An 18,574-nucleotide genomic window follows, 5' to 3' on the forward strand; every position below is an offset into this window, starting at 1 on the left:
GAAGCCAAAACCCAGAAAACAACTTTGAAATACCTTTAGGAAGCCTAGTAAACTATTGCTTAAGACCACTTTAAAAAATTACCAGAAAGTCTAGCTCCTTGGAAGAAAAACTTAAAGAATTTTATGCACTTTATATTTTTGGATTGCATTTTGGAACTTACATATCTGAGGACATGTAAGGTCAACAGACATAGATAATCATCCCCATGCTGGACCTTCAATGAAGCAACTTAAAATTAAAAGTAGGGAAGACAGAATTTAAAACATATTTTCAAGAGTTAATCCATGTTTAAAAGAAAAATCTTTATCAAAAAACTAAGCTACAAAAGTTTCAGTATACTGGAAGTGCATACTCGTTTTGCTCATATGAGATTGGACTTTCTTGACTAAGAGTGGTCGACCAGCCTTAATTAAATAGTGAGTGCAACAATGACTTTCCTTTGGGAATGGTTCATTCCTGCAATGCTTGCTTTGTGAGAAAATTCTGCTTACAGCTAGCATGCAACACATGAAAATGGTTACATTGTCTCACATGATGCAACAGTAAGACTTTGAAAAATAATGTCATGAAGAAAAAAATAAGTTCAGTGTGCTAAAAGAACAGAACAAACTTGAACAGAACTTGCTGATTTGAAGCAATGTTTTGAATTACTGCTGTTTGAGGCACATAAGGGCTTTGGGCTATGTAAAAATTGCAAAAATTGTAAAAATACAACAACACTGAGCTTGGTTTGCAAAAACATGACTTGTCTGTCAGCACATTACTGACATGCTTTGTAAAAACAGTGTATCAGCTCTGCTAATGACCTGTTCGGGCCTCATTACTGCAGGACTACACGGCTACCATATTCCTCCGCCAGCGATGGACTGATGAGCGCTTGGTGTTTGAAGGCAACAAGAGCCTGAGCCTTGACGGGCGGCTAGTTGAGCTCCTCTGGGTCCCAGACACGTTTATTGTTGACTCCAAGAAATCCTTCCTCCATGACATCACTGTGGAGAACAGGCTGATCCGCATCTTCCCCAACGGGACTGTCCTTTACGCACTAAGGTGGGGTAACAAATAAAGATTGTGCGTTGATGGGCTTGTTCTGTTTATTGTTTTCTGCTTTGACAGACAATGAAAAGTAGTCCGGGGAATGGATAGGAACATTGGCTGAGGGAAGAAGTGTGGGTTGAATATGAGATAATGTGATTGCGAAGCAGGGAGTTTTGTCAATTCTATTACTTGTGTATTTGATTGTATGAGTATAGGACCATGTGATTTGGCAATACAAAGAGCTGTGGGCTATCAATGCAACATAAGTCCTGTTAGGATCTGGGAAACAGATATTGTACTGTGTGCAAGGCTTAAGATCTGATGGGATCTTGGCAGGCTTCTCAAATTTTTATTACCTTTGCACTCATAGATACTGAGTCAAGCAGGCAGCTTTTTTAAAACTGTGGTGAGAGGGATTTAAACAGCCTACTGTGTTACTGTCACATGCTGTAACCTCAACTCATCAACAGATTGAGGAGCTGTCCATGATCTGGATTTGACTTCATTGACTCAATTCTTTTGTTTTTTTTAAATTATTCTTCGATATACAGTTTGTGCGGAAAGTATTCAGTGCTTAACTCCTTCCAGATTTGGTCATTTTACAGCCTTATTCCAAAATGGATTGAATGTATTTTTCACCTCACAATTCTACACACAATGCCCCATAATGTCAAAGTGGAAATAAATTCCTTCAAACTCATGCAAATTTATTAAAATAAATAAATAAAACATGTACATAAATATTCACAGCCTTTGCTCAGTACTCTGTTGACCTCTGACAACAATAGCCTCAAGTCTTTTTTCAGTATGACACTACAAGCTTTGAACACTTACTTTTAGGCAGATTCATTCTTCTTTGCAGAACCTTGCAAACAGTGGATGGGGAGTTGGGGAGGTTGTTCAACAGGCGTTCAATTCTAGGCTCTGGCTGGGGCATTCGACAAGATTCACAGAGTGGTCCAGAAGCCATTCCTTTGTTATCTTGGCTGTGTGCTTACGGTCATTGTCCTGTTGGAAGATAAACCCTCATCCCAGTCCGAGGTCCGGAGTGCTCTAAAGCAAGTTGCCATCGAGGATATCTCCGTACATTGCTGCATTCATCTTTCCCTCAACCCTGACTAGTCTCTCAGTTCCTGATGCTGAAAAACATTTCTGCAGCATGATGCTTCCACCATCGTGCTTAAGTGTAGGGATGGTATTGGCTAGGTGATGATCGCTGCCTGGTTTCCTCCAGAAATGATGTTTGGCATTCAGGCCAAAGAGTTCAGTATTGGTTTCAGCAGACCAGAGCATTTTGTTTCTCATGGTCTGAGAGTCCTTCAGGTACCTTTTGCAGACTCCAGGCTGGATTGTGCTCTGAAATGCACTGTCAACCATAGGACCTTATATGGACAGGTGTGTGCCTTTCCAAATCATGTGCAATCAACTAAATCGACCACTGGTGGGGTATGTGGGTGTTATGTTATAGTAACCTGAGTTAGGTAGTCTCTCTTCACAGTCCATCCGTATATAGTACAGTATTTTAAATGTGAACATGAGTTGTGTTTCTTTTTAAAAAAAAAAAAACACGTGTCATCCTTAAGTACAGCGAAATTCAATTTCTTGACTTATTGTTGGGAATAAATAAGAGTTTCTCCAGTCTTCATGGACCTTTGCTTTCGATACAAAGAAGTGCTTACCGTCTACGCTTCAGTGTGGCAGAAAAATGTGGAGGAGGATGGTGCTTCACAGTCAGAGAACACGACTAGTGAGAGTAAAACAAGCCAGAAAAGATAGTCAGGAGAGAAATGACCACCTTGGGGAATTGGAGCTGTGAAAAATGACAGAGTGAAGTGAGAAATATGAGGTGCTGGAGGAAAGGGACAGCTGTGGTAAATGTTTCAGTGCTGTGCCTGGAGGGAATACATGAGAAAGCACTGAGATGATTGTAGCCAAAGGTTAAGCAATTAAAGGAAAAGCTAATTTGAAAAGGATACTGTATGCCACTTTCATGCTTTCAAAGTCTCCAGGAATAACAAATATCATTTGCCGTTGGTAACCTTTTTCATGGACTTAAATAACATTTCTGTTGTCTAGGATTACCACCACTGTGGCTTGCAACATGGACCTGACCAAGTATCCCATGGACAAGCAGACCTGCACGCTACAACTGGAGAGCTGTAAGGCCACTTTATATTTAAAGAAAATCTGATCTTTGCTACCTGAAGCTGTGGCAGAGTTGTTGGTGGGTGGGCATAATTTCAAGTAAATCCGATCAAAACAAAGGATGAAATGGATCACTTTCATGTTCTGCATTGGTTGTGTGTGTGTGTTTGTAAAATTGCACGAATGTCACACATCATACATAAACTGGATTTACTTCAGTCTTGATGAAATGTTTCATAAAGGACATAACTGCTGCTGTGGAAAAAAAAGAAAAATACAGCTAGTGCCTCGGGTTACAACTGAACCACCTATAAAAACACTGCACAATGAAAGTCAAGAAAATGAAAATTTTAAAAAAATGCAACGAGAGGAAAAACAGCCAGTGGTTGAGGTAGGGAGGATGCTATGGTCTGCAACAATGATTGCCTGAAGGTGCTTTTTATTTGTACGGTAAAAACTCTGCAATATTAGAGCGAAAACCATAACAATGAGATTATCCCTTATGAGCAAGCACTTGTTGAAAGTAGGGAGAAGAAACTCCCTATTAACAAGAAGAAACCCCCAAAGGGTTAGAGCAGTGGTTCTTAACCTTGTTGGAGGTACCGAACCCCACCAGTTTCATATGTGCAGTCACTGAATCCCTCTTTAGTGAAAAATAAAATGTGATTTTTTTTTCTTTATGCTTTATCCACCATCAGGCCGGGGTCTTTCTGTGTGGAGTTTGCATGTTCTCCCCGTGTCTGCGTGGGTTCCCTCTGGGTACTCCGGCTTCCTCCCACCGTCCAAAGACATGCAGTTTGTGGGGATAGGTTAATTGGATAATCCAAATTGCCACTAGGTGTGAATGTGAGTATGAATGGTTGTCTGTCCTTGTGTGTTAGCCCTGCGACAGACTGGCGACCTGTCCATGGTGTACCCCGCCTCTCGCCCTATGACAGCTGGGATTGGCTCCAGCACCCCCCGCGACCCTGAAAAGGATAAGCGGTAGCGAATGGATGGATGGATGGATTTTTTTTTCCAAATTCAAGACATAGATATGTTTTTTACTGGTGCACAAAATGAGCCGCGCATGTCAAGGCGGAGGCTCTGCCGAACCCCTGAGACTGACTCACCGAACCCCTAGGGTTCGATCGAACCCAGGTTAAGAACCACTGGGTTAGAGGATTAGAACTGTCCAAACTAGTCTTATTGTTACGATGTCAGATACAGTGCTCCCGTAAATGCGGCTGCTTTTTTCATGGTGCTCTTTCGTAAAGATACACCAAAATAAATTACTAAGTTTTTGTGCAAATTCAACACGGAAGATCTGTAATCACTCATTTTGCTGCTTTCTTGGATATTCGGCTGCTAATCTGTTCTTTACATCACTACCACTCAAAACACTCAAACTCAAAACTGACATCATTACACTAGTCCAGTTTCTTTGAGCCAGTCAGCCTCTACTCCATGTGGTTTAAATTTCACTGCTTTACCATCATTCTCCCTTTCAGACTCGTTCATGCACCTCAGGTCCATCTAAGCCTTCATCTTCATCTTGACCATCACCAATGTCTAGACCCTGAGGGATACAACCTTAAATTTTGTCACTGCTGGGATCCCATTCTGGCATGATGGCATCGTCGGAGTCTAATCATGTTTTGCTTTAGGCACCTAAGTGCTTGGTTATATTAGGAAAAGGCTTGTGGCTTGGGTTGATATACAGCCATATTTCAACAACATCAGTTGCACTTTGTGGGCTAGGGTTTGGTCAAATGTACCATAAGAGAATGGTAAGAAAAATAGTAATAATAGGTGACATGAAAATAAAAATAACCCTCACCCAGCTGTTGTTTAAGACCTACTTTTGGCTACTCATTGGCAGATTTGTACACCAGATGCCTTTCCTTATTGGTATAGTGACTTAGACAAGTAAAACCTTTCTGGTTCAACCCAGAGAGGAGAGGCATACAGTATAATCCAAGCCAGTGGTAACATTGCTGTAAGTGCATGAAGTCTATTACAGCTAACAACATTACAAATACTTTACTTGTGGTTGAAACATACTAAAGTTAGCAGAAGCATTGTAATGAGCAAAAATGGCAGACTGGGGCAGCTGTGCATTCTTTGTTTGAAAAGATAGCAATGGAAAAATATTTTCCATGGTGACATCAGTAATGTAAGAAAAGCCTGGACAGCTAAGACAGTATTTCATAGAGGAGCACTGTTTTAATAGGGGTCCATGTCCACATAAAGCACTTTTTGCACTGGAAATGCCTGTCACCTCATTTTTATAGCACTTCTCTTAAGCTCTCATTGTTGCTAGGTTACAAAATCCTTCTTTCTAAAAGTTTTCTTTTTCCACCATGAATTACTCTGTTGATATTGTAATTCGTGCCCTCCTTTTCAGCACTGTCAACGCTCAGCTTGATATGATTTGTATAGAAAATCTATGCCATCTTTGCACACAGACCCTAACGTACTTTGGCAAAAAAAAAGAGCTAAAAGAAAGCAAAAATTACAAAAACATGGCATGACAACAGTTTGGTAGACAGATCCACATACTATCAGGGTTTCTCATTTAATTCATTTTTTGCACATTGTATTGTGCTATGAACTAAATGTTAAATGGAAAAATCATTTTCTGCAGTTGTCTACCCTTAATAATGAAAAAGTAAAAACATCCCATTTCTTTACAGCATTTCCAATTCAGAATCTCAGGGCGGGGCTGGATACAGTCCCAACTATGGTTAGCTCTTAATCAGTGTTCCCTCTAATTTTTCATGTGTCTGAGCAAACACACAAACTCCCTGAGCAGTCCCTTGGACCACTGTGAGCAACAGCAGACGTGTGCACTGTGGTCACGCTAGCATCGACTCCATCCAAGTCACATGGCTTATTAAAATAATCAAATTAAAGCATTTACATTTATGTTAGACTACTTTTAATTAAGTGCTTTAGCCCACTTACAATGAAAATTAATAAATAAATCTTGTTCATGACCTGTGTGGTATGTTAACACTATTGGAAGTAAAAACAACTTGAACTCCAATTTTGAAAACACAACTTTCTTTCTTTTCTTTTTTTTTAAATAAAGCTCTGACTTGTATTATGAGTATGAGTCTGTGGTCTGGGAGAGAGTCTGTAACTCTCTGTCTGCAAAATACAGTATATGATGACCAATGTTGGGCAATTAATTATATAGTTACTTCTTCAAAAAAAGTTTTTTGCAGCTGTTTACCTAAAAATGCTGCCAAGGCGGTTTTTTAATAAACATTTCAAACTATTTACAGAACAATCAGCTGTTCTGCATCAAATCTGATGCCACACAAATTATTTGTGCCACTCCAAAACATAATTTCTGTCCACTATGAGATAAAGGAGAACAACAGCCTGCAGGCCTGACAACAGGAGATGTATCACTCCTGTAACATTCAGCAGTCGCCTCATTGTTCTGACACACACAACCAAACTATTGACTACACTACACACTAACTACACAAGATTTGAGCTAAACATCTCTTGCATCTCAAAACACTGCAGTCACTCCTAAAACTCCCCCCCCTTCCTAAACAATAAATGCCATGTTGGCATATCATTTTTTGATTGGTCGACATGGTACATTTTTCGACCAATAGGAAAGGGTGGAGGTTTTTGTGTTGTCATTGCTCACAGGCTTTCGAGCGTTTTCCTTATAAAACACAGTTTTTACCGTTTCTTCCCGCAGTAAATATAAACAACGACAGTATTCAGGAAGAAAACCAAACGTTGCATATATTTTTTATCATAACTCTGGTTTTACTTGGCCTATGAACACAATTTAAAAACTGGTATAAAGTCCACACTTTTTCCCTCAATTGTTCCGTCTGTCCTGCTCACATCTCCAATGGTTGTACACGTTGTCACTAACATGGCTTCACTCCACATCAGCCACGCCGCTTTGCTAACTAAAACACCGGTAAGAACGCTGCCATAGCCTGTCAACGATGTTGATTAGCGGCGTATATACGAATGTGAATCGCATCATTGGCTGGAGCACCCAGTCACCGGTCACTTACTGACTCACAATGCAGAATGAATTGTTAACGTATTTATTTTAATTGCAATTCAGGTTAGGTTAGATTTTTTGTGCGCAGACACCGTGCCTGCAGTGCGCGATTGCGCGCGCCCGCAGCTTAGTGGCAGGGTACACCTGCCCTTTATCACAGTCTATCACAGAGCTAAAACGCACAGACAATCATTCACACATATCATCAATTCAGAATCACCAGTTACTGGGGATTTTTTTCCCAGACAACATTTAAAATATAAAACATAAAAATAAAAACAGGTGATGGTGCTGAAGATGTTAAATTATATCACTGGGAGTGACCAGAATAGACGAGATAAGAAATAATATATATGAGGGACAGTCCAGGCTGAGTGGTTTGGGAACAAAATTAGAGAGGCAAGACTGAGATAGTTTGTAAATGTGCAAAGGAGGAATAGTGGATATATTTGAGAAAGGATGTTGAAGATGGAGCTGTCAGGCAGGACTAAAATAGGAAGACCACAGAGAGATTCATGGATGCAGTGAAGGAGGACACACAGAGGGTTGATGTGACAGAGGTACCTAAATCATCAGCTCTCCTCCACCGTGCTCCACAGCTGGTATCAGGTGTTTGTGCTGATATATTGCATTTGGAAAGACAATACCAAAGTGAAGGCGCTTGATCGTAATGCACACCGACACATTTGTAGAAAACTAAAGGATATGGTTGTGATGTTGATGTGATGTTGCAAAGCATGCGCTGTCAAGTTCTTTTTATCGAGAAGACGCTTTCTGCTGCCAACCCTTCCTAACAAGCCAGACTTGTTCGGTCTTTTTCTAATTATGCTGTCATGAACTTTAACATTTAACATGCCCATTGAGGCTTGTTAGTCTGGGCTATATTTGCTGATATGTCCGCTCCTGGGAAGATTGAAAGCTGTCCTGAATGTTTTCCACATGTGGATACATTTTCCCAGTGTAGAATGATGGACTTTAATTTTTTTGGAAATGGCCTTGTGGCCATTCCCAGACTGATGGGCAGCATGAATTGCTTTTTAAGATCACTGCAGATATCGTTCCTCCTTGGCATTGCATAACCCACAACTGACTGCTTCAGACCAGTGAACTGACAAAACTTTTACTATTATAGATGTGGTGTTACTTGCTGAAGATCAGTTTGATCATGAACACCTGGCTGCTACTTTCCCTCTTAATTCTTGTGGAAACAGTACAGCTGTACTTAATTTTTCATGCCCTGCTTCTGCACTTGAACTTAGCTTTTGTTAAATCATGACTCGGTGTAATATGTCGGGCTTTGTACTTCGTCTGAGGTTGCTAAGGACCAGATTTGTATTTATTATGGCCTGATACATAAAAAGCTGACAGGGGGTATACTTTCTTTTTCACCACGATCGCATGTCCATTCAGGAGAATTATTAAAGCAAACAGAATGAATCTAACAATAGCTGGCGTGCCACAGCAAAATTCATATAAATTCAAAGGGGCTTTTAATGCACAGTTTCAAGTTTATTCCTAAAATGTCAAACTATTCAGTTAGACTTTGAATAATCTTAAAGCCACAGTCATTATACTGCAGGGTCAGTTAGGGTCCCTCGAACCAAAACCATCTAATCCTACAAATCCTTTAAATGTACCCTAATAACTGTGGAATGAAAACCTCTGCCACAACACTGCAAAAATTCCTCGCTTTTTAAAAAGTGTACATTTTTCGTGACACGTTGCTGAAAATGGGAGACCATTTTTCCTAATTATGACACATTTTCATTGCCTTGTGCAGTAAATGGTTGGAAGAAAAAGCCTTCCTCACACCTCTCCACTATTTCCACCTGCTCATCTACTGTCTTTGCTTCCCAGCTTGCTTTTGCTCCATGCTATTAAATGACGGCAGCTGGGCTAAGCTAAGTCAGATCCCTGCCAGAAGCCCACCAGGACCTCAGTGCCAAATAAAACATTTAGCTGGAGCTCCAGTGCCACTTGACAGCAGGCATAAAGGCATCTGGAGGTTAACGTTAGGTAACTGAGAGGATGATGGATCCTTCCTTCACCGCTTTAATAATTCCAGGCTAAATATCTGCATCTGTTTCCTTCTGTCTCTCTCTGTGTCTGTATGCCCCCCCCCCCCCCCCCCTTTGCCATTTCGCTCTCATCGTGCTTCTCTATCTCTGCTGCTTTCTCTCCATCTCTCTCGCTCTCTCTCTCCCCTCCTGTCCTCCTCTCCTTCAATCTCTATTTCCCGCTTGCTTGGTCTCTGTGTCTCTTTATGAAGATGTATATTCAAGGATTTATTTCTTTTAATGCTGTGCCAAAAGTGGATCCTCTGCACAGGAGGAGGCTTTAAAGAGAGCGTCGTCGTGGGAGGGTGAGGGGCATTTAAATTAAGATTGCGGTAAATATTTTCCGCATTCTGACAGCAAAAAGAGTCAAAAGAAAGTGACGGCCTTTTGTAATCATGGCTGTAAGTCAAATTTTTGTGGGGACGCTTTCAAAAAAATACAACACTCTTGGCTGCTTGCTACAGGGCACTGAATGTAACTCTTTCCATGCTATTGCACAGCTTGCCACTGACCATCTGTGTCTCTTAATTTGTACAGTAACGATAGGGCTTTAGGTCAGAAGAATAATGAATTCCTCTACCAAGAGAATTACAATGAAATATAAAAAGGTGAATTTATTGGACCTTTCAGGTTCAAAGTCACCACTGCCCTTCATTAGGAAAGCTATGCTTCTAGTATTGTGGCTCTGGTCAATAATACATGACTCCATATGGGTTTAAACAGAGAGAATTAATGAGCGTTTCATGCAAGGCAGATTACTGAGGTGCACACCAGCTTCTGCCAACAGCGTGTCTTCACGCTTTTGTTATTCTCTTGCTCCCTCTGCAGATAAATGAGAAAAATACACCTAAGAAGTTAAGCCTTATTAATCACACTTTATCCTTATTTTTTTATTTTTACACGAGAAACACTAGTTATTACTAACTGATACGATTACACATTGTTACATTGCTCTGTCAAAGGCGCAACCACACTTAACCGTGGCATCTTTGATCATATTAATTTTGCATGTCTTCTCTTTCCAAGCTTTATTTGGGTTATCTAGGCTCTCTAGGGCCCAGTGCAATATGCATGATTAGTCTGTTATGGTAAGAGGCAAGAGTTAAGCTCTTCAGCAGGACCCTCCCCTCCACACACACACACACACACACACACACACACACACACACACACACACACACACACACACACACACACACACACACACTCATTTCAGCATAAGTGGCATCAGAGCTCATCAACCAGTTATTGCACAAATCATTAAACCGCTAACTGTTCCAGAGAAAAAAATTGTTTGTGTGTGTTTTTTACAACACTGATATTTAAAAAATTAAATTTCAATTCTGCCTAATTTATTATGATAATATCATAATAAATTGTGTAGCTGTTCTTGTTATATGCTTTTTGCTTGCAGACTCTCCCACTGCTTCCATGCACACAATCATTAAAGTTACAGATAAATTTCACTGATCAAATTAATTATTTTATCCTGTATAGTAATTAGAGCAGCTTTCTTCATTGTCATCTTTTCTTCTCTTTAGGGGGTTACAACATAAATGATGTTATGTTCTACTGGACCAGAGGAAATGAGTCTGTCAGTGGTTTAGACAGTCTCCAGCTGGCTCAGTATACAGTAGAAGACCACTACACATCTGTCTCAGAGGCCATCTATGAAACTGGTAACAATGATAACCAAAACCATTGTTTAATTCTTTAAAAAGCAGTGTTTTGTTACTAAAGACTATTGTGCATTACATCAATACATGTAAATGTACTAAATTTTAGTGTATTTATTGTCTTTCTTCTTACAGGCAATTATCCCAGGCTTGTCTTCCACTTTGAGCTGAAGAGGAGCATTCTGTACTTCATCCTGGAGACCTATGTCCCCTCTAGCCTGCTGGTGGTCCTCTCATGGGTTTCATTTTGGATTTCCTTGTCTTCTGTTCCAGCACGTATTTGCATAGGTATGGGATAATCCATTTTTCTGTTCATTCAATCATCAGAATCAGATTTAGAACATTTCTTTTTGAGCAAATGTCATATATTTTTGCTCTGCAACTTAAGCGTTATTATTGCTGCTGTGTCCTGCTCTCTGTCAGTCATCATAGTGAACCTAAAGTGACTGAGATGCAATCAAAGTGTAGACTTTCATCTTTAGTTAAGAAGTTAAATGCACCATCTGCAATTTCTGATGGGCTCAGATGTAACCGGACAAATTAAAATGCTTATTTTTAACACTGTGTTGAGTATTGTTTTGTAATGGTTGCCAACTGATGGACCTCACCAGAGGATTCACAAAGGGATTTCTCCTTTGTGATAGTTTTGACTTTTGGAATTTTCAGCTTTTACTCAGTGAAGCTGAGATCAGGGACTTACTGGTAGGTAGTGTTGATTTTCAGTTTGTGATTTTAGATGATCATTTCTTGAAGTTGTATCTAGTGGAAACATCTAAGCATGTAAATTTTCACAGTAAGTGAACCTGGACTGGTTTAGTCTCACCCGGACCTTACTCCCCCCCCCCAAGCCTTGCCTCCACCTGTAAAATGACTCTGTGAGCGTAGCTCCGTAATCCTCCACCTTAGGGTGCCTGCTCTGGAACCTGGTGTCGGGTTCCCTGGCTGCTCCCCCATCTGGCTAAAGAGACTTTTTCCTTTTGGACTCTGCTGCCGCACTCGTAGTGTGACTCTTGTTTTATGTTTTCATGTCTTGTGACTATTGCTGAGATAGTTCTAGCCTAGTTAGTGCTTCGTAGTTCTGCTTTTGTTCATAGTGTCCAAATATTCTAGTATTGTATCTAGTAACACTGAAGTTTTTGCCTGCCATAGAGTGAGTTCATTCAGTTTCTTAGCCCCCTGAGTTTGTACCTCCGAGCCTCCATGTGGTGTCTGAGTCCTCTTCCCTGTATTGGCCGCCCAGTCGTGACAATCATTTGCTGTTACATTCATTGCACACTAAGGTCAGCAGTGAGATTACAAGGTGCAACTCAGTGCAGGGTTCGACTTGGATAATACTTATGGATTGTGTTGTCCATTCAAATATCCCGCCTCGTTTCATTTTCTTTACAAAGTATGTCAGCATATTGCCAGGAAACACGAAAACCATCACCTGAGTTTCCATTGGTAAAACTGGTGCTATGAAGAGCAAAAGCTGGATTATTTTTGTATTTTTATTTTTTTGTTGAAATGCATTGGGTTATCAACATTTAGCTTTATATTGGCATTTCTGCATTTACAACCAATAACTCCCGTTCAAAGCTGACCTTGGCCTGAGGCTAAGTTAAAAAAAACCAAAAAAAAAAACCGTGGTTTTCTTTTTAGGTCTTTAGTGGTTCATCAAAGAATCCTACTTGACCACTGTCTGTGTTCTGTGCCAGGAGTGACCACAGTACTGACCATGACAACTCTGATGATGGGAGCCCGGACATCACTACCCAATGCCAACTGCTTCATCAAGGCCATCGATGTGTATTTGGGGATCTGCTTCAGCTTTATCTTCGGAGCACTTATTGAGTACGCTGTGGCCCACTTCTGCACCCTCACTCACGCTGATGCACACATGCTCATGGTGAGATACTCCTGGATGTACTTACATTAACTGTTGATTGTTGTGGTCATTACTGTTGTCACAGTCATTGTGTTCATCATGGTGGTCGCTGTCATTGTCATCGTCATCATCATGTCACCATGAGCATTTTGGGGTAAGTTGGATTTCTCGGATGTAAACGCATTGTGTTTTTGTTTTAATTCAAACCTAATCTTTCTTCTCTATCTTGCAGTACGGCCACCGAATGTACGACTTTGATGATGAAATGAACGGCATCGTCACCACCATCTCCACTCACTCCAACAGGGCCAAGAGGCGCAAGGAGCCCGCTGCAACTTCTCCTTCAGTTCCCGCCTCAACAGAACTCGCTGTCAGGCCCTCTAGCCCCTCAGGCAGTGAGCCCAAGCCTGAGGCGGCACCTCCAGAGCACACCAACTGGTGCCTCACTGTTCTGGCCACCCTCCGCAAGATTCTGCGCGCCATACACTGTTGTCATGTGGAGAACCCCCACCATATAGACAACTACTCCAGAGTCACCTTTCCACTGTCTTTTGTCATTGTTAACCTACTCTACTGGACATATTATCTGTACTTTTAGCATTTGTTTAAGTGCTGCATATGTCCAGGAGAGTTTAAGATGGAGAGTGTTAGTAGACAATAAGTGTACCTTACTGTACATACGTACAGTAAGTGTAATTCAGGTGTGTTTTGGGTTGAATGTGTAAAACTTCTACATTTGGACTCATGAGCGAGGTCGCATTGTCATATGGGATTGTTCTGGTGGAAAAAGGGAATGCTCATAATTGCAGCTCCATTTTAAATATTAATAAGTACTCAAACTATGACATTGCTTAAAATTTGATGGAATTGGTTTTGATAAAAATTGGCCTACCTGACTATGACATGGTGATATTTTATAAATTCTGTCACGCTTTAATATTTATTTTAGGATGGAGCTGTAATTGAAGGCTTTATGACAGAATTCGCCTGTGCTATTGAGTGTGAACAAATTCACATTCCACTTTGAGTCTCTTTTATGATGGATTGATCATTGATATTTTACAACTCCTGTTTCTGCCTGCAGGCACAACATTTAGAGTGAAATAGCAAAAGTAACAGATGGCAGAAGAGGGCTGAAAACGACAGGCAAGGGAGGTGGAAAAATCACTACAATGGAGCATGTGTTGAGAAATATAAACCTCCAAAGGACGAGCTTTCTACTCATTGTTGAAAGCTCTCATTCTTCTGTGTCCTTGTGTGAGTTATTTTTAATTCACTGCAGTACTGTTTCTCCCAGCCTGCATATGACCCTTTTTTCATTTCTATAAATGTAGTGGCCTTGGATACCTTCAGTTGTATTCTGGAAATCTGGCTATCGTGAACAGTTTAATGGCACTTGTCACGGTATGAATCTGTTCTGCTATTTCATAAAGGGAAGCACACCTGCACACTCCAAGATATGGAAGTCCAAAGGGATCCATGTTAAATAAATAAATATCAAATTACAAATGAAAATTCATGTTAATAAATAGAGTGAGATTTTATATATATATGTGCTCGGCCTTTAGATGTAGAAATACTCTTTACTTTTGTTAAATCCCAGCCTAGAGTATGCTAGCCAGCCAACCAGCTAGATTAGCTTCTCAGTCTTCTCAGTCCAGATTGTTATTTTCTTTTTCATCAAATTGCTAGATTTTAGAGCGCTGACTAATCTTGTGAGTTCAAAAATAAAATAGGCTTTTAAACATATAACTGCCAGCTAGCAAGACTGTTGTAGGAACATAATTTCTATAGTCATGTGAAAAAAAGAAAAAAAAGAAACGTTCACAGGAGTCTTTACACAAAAGTGTTCTAGAGATAAATTCAAGGCCACCTGGAAGCTAAAGCTTGGCTGGAATTGGGTCATTGAACAGGACAATGATCACAAGATCACCAGCAAGTCTCCAGCAGAATGGCTGGAAAAGAAAAGAACCAAGGTGTTTTGACTGCACAACATTCAAACTTGACTGAAATGCAGTAGTGGCACCTTAAGAGAGCTGTAATGGAACTAAATCAATATTGTACAGAAGAGTGGGTCAAAATTTCTCTGTAAGAGGCTGAAAAAAGTTCATACTGAAAATTATTATTTAATTTTTCACATGAATAATATGTTGTCTTCTTCCACAGCAGTTTTAGTAAGAAAAAGTATTAATATCTAATGAAAAACTTAACATGAAATAAAGCGTCATTGAAAATGGCATCCTGTAAATCACGTTGTAGAACAAAACATTTCTTATAAATTATAGTAGCTTAATTTTAATAGTGTCTGAAATAATCTCATTAGATCATCTGTATACTTCAGTTTATTTGTATTATTATTTATTTATATTGGAGCTTTTGGGTTTCCATACTAACTGGCAGGCATAATGGAAAACACAGGTGTAAATATAAAGGACAGCAGACATATACCAATACAGACAGGTACTATGTTACAGTGATAAATATATGCAGTATTTCTCTCTCTATGGGTTGGCTGGTAGTGTTTTCACTGTGGTTTTTCAATGGATCGGACAGTTAAAGTGTTAAAATTTTTAAGATGGATTTAAATATGAAATGGATAAAATATTTAAATAGGATGTTGTCATCTGAAAGTTATCTAAATGGAAAATACATAGAAATGTTTGAGGTACTGTTGGGTCAGAAGTTTATATACACTCAACGTTGGCATGGATGTCAAGGTAAGTTTGGGGTTTTAATCATTTGTTTGAACTGCTCTTTTTCCAGGGTGGAATGATTGTGTATATGATACATCTTTAATAACTTTAAAAAGCAAGACTTTTGTGCAGTAGCGTAAACCACAAATTTTCAATGGGGCTGAGATCAGAGTTTTTGGGAAGCTCATTCCAGATGTTCAGTGTTAGCCTGCTTTGTCCCATCCAAAACCTGTTTTGATGTGTGTTTGGGATCATTGTATTTCTGTTGTACATCCAGTTGTATCCAAGTTATAATCATCTCCTCCTTTCTTTTTTGTTCTATCCACTTTATGGAATGTATTAAGACCCTTGGCAGCACAACAGCCCAAGAGCATGATGCTAGCACCACCGTGCTTGGCTAGTAGTATAATAGTGTTCTTAGCTTTAAAAGTCTCACATTTTTTTATTGTGGCTAAATAGCTCATTTTTTGTCTCACTAGACCATAAAACCTTTCTCTAGAAAGCATTTGTATGTGGGCAGCTGGAAAATTGGATGTGAGCTTTTGAGGCAGAGGCGTTTTTTTTTTTTTCAGATAGCACCCTCTTAGTCCGTGGTGATATCAAACTCACTTTACTGTCGATAGTAACGCTGGTGTCCCAGCGTTTCCAGTTCATTGCAAGCTTCTTTCTTAGTGGTTTATTAGTTGTTCCTAAACATCCTAACTAATTTACTCTCATTTAAAGGTGAAACTTTGGGCCTTCTTTCTGACCTTGGCAAATTAGTGAAACATTTGAACCTCCACTGATATAAAGTTGATTGACCTGACAATCTTGGAATCTGCAGTTTATAGAAATGGTGCCAAGAGACCTTCTTGACCAACTTGTGTGAATCTACAATTCTCTTTCTCAGATCTTCTCTGAGTTTCTTGGACTTCCCCATTTTCATGAGTACTGGTCAATTGAATGAGGGCTGTCAAAAAAAAAAACTTTTTGTCAATGATGATCACGAACGAGAAGTTAATAGGCCTTGGCCATGTCAAGTTAAAAGACATCGGAGAACCTTGAGCGGCACTTTGAATATTTGAATGCATGCTTTATATTTGAGCCTTTATGTATAGGTTTGAGGCTGTGCAGATTTGCAAATATCTAAAGAAATTCAAACACCCAATTCTTGTTTTTTTTTTTCTTTACAATCATTAAAGATGTTGTACAATCATCCCACCTTGGAAAAGACAAGTTTAAAGAAAACCTTAAAAACACAAAATGACCCTCATGAACATTATGAGTGCATGTAAACGACTGTACTCAACTGTGGAACTCTTCAGTTTTGTAAACTGTTAACTCTCAACTGTTTCAGTTGAGATGATACAGCACATTCTCTGTCAGCGTTGTGAACCAAAGAACCAAAGACTTCAATTTAATTCAACCATTCCTCTTCGTTTCCCTTTAGTTCCCAAGAGATTTTTCAAGTTATGTCATGTTTGTTATTCATTGAAGAACTCTGAAATAGCATGAAGTTCATATTTCAGATAGAAAACAGGATTCAGTTGAATATCAGAGGTGCATGTTTATTTATTGCTCAGTACTCAGTATTGCTATGACATAATCTCACTCATTTAATATGAAAACTGGTACAAGTTTCACCATGATACAAGTCTCAGAGGTTCCATTTCTAAGAACTACTTCTCAGTGTGCAGTGACGAGCTAAATTGTTCATATTTGAATGTGCTTCATTTTAGCTTCTACTTCTCCTTTTAACCATTTTTGAATATACCATCAACTACCAAACATTTTGATTGATCTTTGTCTGATTATAATACAAAAGTAGGATATTTTTTTGTTTATGCTCTTCCTGCATGATTGTCAATCGTATCTTTTGTTTTTTGTTGGGGTTTTTCCGTTGCTTGATTTGTTTTGGTTCAACATGATAGAAAGGAATCATCACTAAAGAGTAAGAAAAGACTGTTTCATGAACAAGATGTATATTTTCATTTGATTTGGGCTCTCATCTGAGTTTAAAGTAAGAATCTGCTCAAACTTCTGTTTTCTTTTTCACTTTTTTTCAAAACTTTGAAAGAAATGAATGATCTGTGACTGTGTTCTCTGGACACACTGATCTGGGGGAAAGGTTAACGTGATAAAAAATAGACTGCCGGGTTTTATATAATATGGCACCACAGTCATAGTTCTGATAGTAATCTTCTCAGTGAAAAGTACAAGAAATGAATGCCAATATGGAGCCAAAGAACCACAAAAGCAACCACTGAAGCATCTTGTCAGTGTGGACGCACAGAGTCGTAAGGTTGTCCTAAGGTATGGCTCCACAGTTGCAACTACAATGTAAATGCCTGTTTGCTCTAAATGGACAGCATTGTTGACGGTGAAGGTGCAAACAAGATCGTTTGGACATGTTTGGAGCAACAGTTGGACTGCCCCCCCCCCCCCCCCCCCCTTTCTGTCCTTTTGTGGGACCTGTCAATCTTCCAGGAGACACTGGCTATTATAACAGCCTCACAGTTCTTGGGACATCTTCATGTACAATCTATTTATACACTATAGTACCATGTTAATATAGACTTCAGTTTCCTTATTGTAAATAAATAGTAACACTATGCATGTTTAGTCTGTGTATGAATATGAATGATAGCAATAAAAAAAAGAGGTTTAACGTGTTCATTGTTGACACTCTTTATACAGCTATAGTATAGTAACTATAGTAACTATAGTGTTGTGTATGACTATGGCATCATCAACCAACACAGCAGTCTGAAAGTCGCATCATTTTCCAGAATCAAAATTACAAATGCAGAATCAGAGACCAGCTAGCCTTCAGACATGCAAATGTGTTTGTGTTGCAGATGTTTGGAATGTCCTCCAGCTCCCTTAGCTCTGACTCAGCAGAATACCGAGTGAGGTCGTCTCTCTCTCTCTCACACACACACAAACACACATTTCTTTAAAGGGGCGAATTCAGTAGGTTGCTTTTCTTTAAAGACATACCAAGCCACTTTGCTGTTTGGTGCTTCCAATTGGAAATTAACTGAATTTTTAAAACATTTTCATCATCTAGAGTAGAGAATTTGGGCAAACTATTAAA

At 39.5% G+C, this 18,574-nt stretch overlaps 1 protein-coding gene across 2 annotated transcripts in view; it reads left to right on the forward strand.

Annotated features, from left to right (window-relative positions):
* The window catches only part of LOC113034802 (gamma-aminobutyric acid receptor subunit pi), a 73,801-nt gene extending 55,650 nt beyond the window's left edge, over window positions 1-18,151 (forward strand). For both annotated transcript variants that reach the window (XM_026189856.1, XM_026189855.1), the window contains 6 exons: window positions 831-1,048; window positions 3,113-3,195; window positions 10,804-10,941; window positions 11,074-11,226; window positions 12,636-12,826; window positions 13,038-18,151. In XM_026189856.1, the coding sequence (XP_026045641.1) occupies window positions 831-1,048; window positions 3,113-3,195; window positions 10,804-10,941; window positions 11,074-11,226; window positions 12,636-12,826; window positions 13,038-13,403 (1,149 nt within the window). In that variant the 3' untranslated portion in view covers window positions 13,404-18,151. The remainder of the gene's footprint in view (window positions 1-830; window positions 1,049-3,112; window positions 3,196-10,803; window positions 10,942-11,073; window positions 11,227-12,635; window positions 12,827-13,037) is intronic.
* The last annotated feature ends 423 nt before the right edge of the window (window positions 18,152-18,574 follow it).

Source organism: Astatotilapia calliptera, chromosome 13 (assembly GCF_900246225.1).
Source record: "Astatotilapia calliptera chromosome 13, fAstCal1.2, whole genome shotgun sequence".
Taxonomy (NCBI): Eukaryota; Metazoa; Chordata; class Actinopteri; order Cichliformes; family Cichlidae; genus Astatotilapia; species Astatotilapia calliptera.